The sequence below is a fragment of the Limulus polyphemus genome, unplaced genomic scaffold (genome assembly GCF_000517525.1).
Source record: "Limulus polyphemus unplaced genomic scaffold, Limulus_polyphemus-2.1.2 Scaffold6123, whole genome shotgun sequence".
Lineage (NCBI taxonomy): Eukaryota > Metazoa > Arthropoda > Merostomata > Xiphosura > Limulidae > Limulus > Limulus polyphemus.
In genome coordinates this window covers 4,512-9,139 of record NW_013671733.1, presented here as the reverse complement: position 1 = coordinate 9,139, position 4,628 = coordinate 4,512, and the positions used below count along the sequence as shown (strand labels likewise).

Here is a 4,628-nt window from a genome sequence, read left to right as displayed (position 1 = left end):
CTGCAACTTATAATAAAACTTAAAACACTGCTTGATAAGTGTCGTCTGCTCTATAAAAAGTGTACGACTACTGAAAGCAGTCATTTTTGGTATATATTTCATACAGTAAAATTTTAATGACACTGAAAGAAAAGAACAATACAAAACAAAAATCAGTACTATTTACTACTCAGAAATTTCAGAAAGTGAATAACAGGTGGCGCACTGTAATGAAGAACAAACTTTATAGAACACGGCTGCCTTCTTGAGTTTTTAGTTAACACTTGTTTTCTTACTAATAATAGTTTCTTCAAGAAAAAACGACCACTGCTCTCTCTCGTGAAACTGGGAAACAACCAAATACACAAACTTCCCGAGCTGAACAAGGAAGTCCCACTAAGAAAGCTGCTGTTGGAGAATAACCTACTAGCCGAACTTCCCGAGGCCTTTTTTGATTATCTCCCCAGGTACTGTGGAAAGTTCATTTCACAACAGAGTAAAATAAAATAATATATTTCATTTGGTAATTAGAACAATAAATAATATTAGCTTTAAAAACTAGCAATTAATATTGCAAACAGTAATGACTTTTAAAAGTACTAATATATATATATATATAAAAGAGAGAGAGAATTAGTTAAATTATTTAACCTTTAAATGTTATTTTTCTGAAATTTACTAGTTGGCCGTATGGTGGCTGTTCTAGCCACCATGCGGCGAGGAAACACGTTAAAATGTCTTTATAAGGATTAGTAAAATTTGATATACTAGTGAAAACATTCAGAAACCGGAACGTTTCTTTAATCCCTAAATTTTCTAGTGCTTATTTAGGTTAAATTAAATATTTCACAGCTAATTATTTACAAGAAATAAATGTATATATATTTTTTCATGAAACCGTTTTGATGTAGCTCATCAGACAATTCATAATTTTCAAAGACAAAAATTTAAAATGAGAGAATAATTTAAAATATTAACGTAGTAACCAATAGTTTACTGGTGGGCGTTATATTGTAACCAATAGTTTAATGGTGGACGTTATATTGTAACCAATAGTTTAATGGCGGGCGTTATATTGTAACCAATAGTTTAATGGTGGGCGTTATATTGTAACCAATAGTTTAATGGTGGGCGTTATATTGTAACCAATAGTTTACTGGCGGACGTTATATTGTAACCAATAGTTTACTGGTGGGCGTTATATTGTAACCAATAGTTTAATGGTGGACGTTATATTGTAACCAATAGTTTAATGGTGGACGTTATATTGTAACCAATAGTTTAATGATGGGTGTTATATTGTAACCAATAGTTTAATGGTGGACGTTATATTGATATTTAAAATGAACAAAGCAATACGAGGAACTTTGATTTATAAATAAATAGATAAATATGTCTATAAATTAATAACAATCACTTTAAGTTCCAGATCGAGTGCATCATATTTAGTTCTACATATATTTCCACATATATAGATATATATATACATATACATTAAAAATAAATTCTGAAAACTAACGTTAGATGCCCTTACTATGCAAAGCTTCTGAAAAACACAGCAATTTAAAATATATTAAGTTTTTTTTGTGTTTTTTTTTTATAGGCTGGACGAACTGAATGTTACACACAACCAATTAACTGATCTCCCTCTACCGACATCCAAACAAAACCTATCACTACGTAAACTCTTTCTCTCCGCCAATAGGCTTCGAGAAAATGTCTTCGAGCTTTTGAGAGTTTGTCCGAGACTTCAGGTCCTGCACGTGGGCTATAACCTTCTAACTAAACTTCCTGATCAGTAAGCGTATTATCAGTGTCTCAAGTAGCGTAACCGTTACTTCCTGAAACAATAGTCTATTATTATTATTATTACTTCCGCCACCTAAACCGTTACTTCCTGAAACAATAGTCTATTATTATTATTATTATTACTTCTGCCACCTAAACCGTTACTTCCTGAAACAATAGTCTATTATTATTATTACTTCCGCCACCTAAACCGTTACTTCCTGAAACAATAGTCTATTATTATTACTTCCACCAACAAAAAAAAATCCCTATCTGTTAACAGGGGTACCGATTTTTCACATTATTTGTACTTTATTTTCTGGTTTCTTTTATTTTAACGATTCTATATTTGTTTACTGCCGCAGCATCATTAACTCTACAGATAAAAAAGTACCCCCACCCACGATAACGCCAGCCCTGGAGAAAGATAAATTATTATATTTTTTAAGTGAAGGTGTGGTGGTTAAATCTACACACTTCGCTAGATTTAACGTTCTTTTATTTCAATGTATTTGTATATATCACTTAAAAAAATACGTAATAATTATGTAATAATTTATTATAGACGCTTGTGTTTTTTTTTACATGAAGGAATTCAGGGTTAAACTATATTCTATAACTAATAAAATCCTGAACACAAGATATATAAATCCTTACTATTTGTTTCTGTTTTAGTATCTTTAAAGCGACGCCAGATCTCCAACAGATGTCACTAGCGGGGAACAGACTCCAAAGCATAGAGAAACTATCTAACGTACCGAAACTTCAGTTTCTGTATTTACACTCTAACAAGCTGACAACAGTTCCAAATTTTTCGTCTCATGCTTCCCTTAGGGTAAGTAAAAAATTCATTTCTCAGTTCCAGTCTCCTATCATGAGTCAAGGAAGTAAGGGATAACATGTTACTGCTTCATTATAGTTTAACTCATCTGGTAACTAACTCAAAACACCGAGAGATGTCTCTGTACATCATATAATCAATTGTTGCATATTTTACGACGTAATTTGTGCTGATTAATTTTTTTTTAATATAAACTTCGAAGGAAAACTTAAAATTGAAAAGTAATGAGAAATTGGAACCGTAAAATAAATCTAAAGAAACGATCTTCAGAATAATAAAAAGCAGCCATCTTTGAAATAATGACAAAATAGTTTAGCCTACAAAAGGAAAAATATGCAGAATAATGATAAAAATCATCAGTGTAATGAAGACGAAAAGAAAGATTTAGTTTTAAAATAACCTCAATAACATTTAGTTTTAAAATAACTTCAATAACATTTAGTTTTAAAATAACTTCAAGAACATTTAGTTTTAAAATCACCTCAAGAACATTTAGTTTTAAAATAACCTCAAGAACATTTAGTTTTAAAATAACCCCAAGAACATTTAGTTTTAAAATAACCCCAAGAACATTTAGTTTTAAAATAACATCAAGAACATTTAGTTTTAAAATAACTTCAAGAACATTTAGTTTTAAAATAACTTCAAGAACATTTAGTTTTAAAATAACCTCAAGAACATTTAGTTTTAAAATAACCTCAAGAACATTTAGTTTTAAAATAACCTCAAGAACATGTTTAGCTAATCAGTTTGTATATGACATTTTTGTACTTTTATTTGTTGTTATTTTCTCACAACAACCCATCATCAACTCAACTTCATATTGTTGTTATTTTCTCACAACAACACATCATCAACTCAACTTCATATTGTTGTTATTTTCTCACAACAACACATCATCAACTCAACTTCATATTGTTGTTATTTTCTCACAACAACACATCATCAATTCAACTTCATATTGTTGTTATTTTCTCACAACAACCCATCATCAACTCAACTTCATATACCTTTGATTGTTGCTACACACAGAAAACTTGAATCACAAAACTTCCAGTATCTTTAAGGTGACACCAGATCTTCAAGTAGCGTGTATATTTGATTTTATAGGTTCTTGACATATCGTGTACAAAACTAAATAAGGTCAATTTGGCTTTTCTTGTGACCCCTGACCTTCGCCATTTGGATATATCTTTAACAAGAATCTTCAAGTGGAATCAAATGACTTTCAGCAGCTTTGGTAAGAAGTTGTTATTTAACATACGTAAAGAAAAAAAAACACACTCTTAAACTGTTTATTTCATGAAATGAAGTGTTTAGGGTTAGCTAACGATAGAATTTTATGATGAAAAGAAAAGCATTGTTTTCTTACAGGACTATTTCCATATAACTGAGAAATAATTCGTTATTACTCTTCAGTAACGTTCGCATTTTCATCTCCTTTTCTTATGTCTGCGCAACTTTTATTATATTATTACGTCAGAGGAACGTGACGTGCAATCGAAAGCCTGAAGTATATATAGCTTTAACTGGCCTTAGGCCTACTTTGCACTCGCCCTAGATTGTCTCCATAAAAGTATTTCCGGTTCGTCTGTGACATTTTGTATAAATTTACAAAATTAACGTTTCGTAATAACACTATAATGAGTTGAAAAATGGCTGATTTTTAGTTTGGTAAACTCTACTATACGCCAACTTTAACTAGAATATTCAGTATCATAATATTGTCTGTTTCTGGTAAGCGCAAAGTTGCACAATGGGCTCCTTGTGCTGTATTTACTGCAGGGATCAAACCACAAATTTAAAAATTATAAGTCCTCAAGATTACAACTAAGCCATCAGGATAATTTGTTTTACTCACCAGTAGTAATACCTACAAATCAAGTATTAAAGTTTCTCTTCCAACATTCAGTTACAGTTTTATAGAAACATCTACACTAGTGGTCGGTAACCTATGACCCGCGGCAATAATTTGGCTGACCCGCCAAAAGTTGGCTTCACCATTGCAACCCGTAAGGGC

The 4,628-nt window shown here is 31.2% G+C and overlaps 1 protein-coding gene across 1 annotated transcript in view; it reads left to right on the top strand.

Moving 5' to 3' along the window:
* LOC106473378 (protein phosphatase PHLPP-like protein) overlaps positions 1 to 4,628 on the top strand; it is a 17,813-nt gene that overhangs the window by 9,510 nt on the left and 3,675 nt on the right. The window contains exons 4-7 of the mRNA XM_022401825.1: positions 285 to 446; positions 1,583 to 1,777; positions 2,443 to 2,602; positions 3,719 to 3,848. Of these exons, the coding sequence (XP_022257533.1) occupies positions 285 to 446; positions 1,583 to 1,777; positions 2,443 to 2,602; positions 3,719 to 3,848 (647 nt within the window). The remainder of the gene's footprint in view (positions 1 to 284; positions 447 to 1,582; positions 1,778 to 2,442; positions 2,603 to 3,718; positions 3,849 to 4,628) is intronic.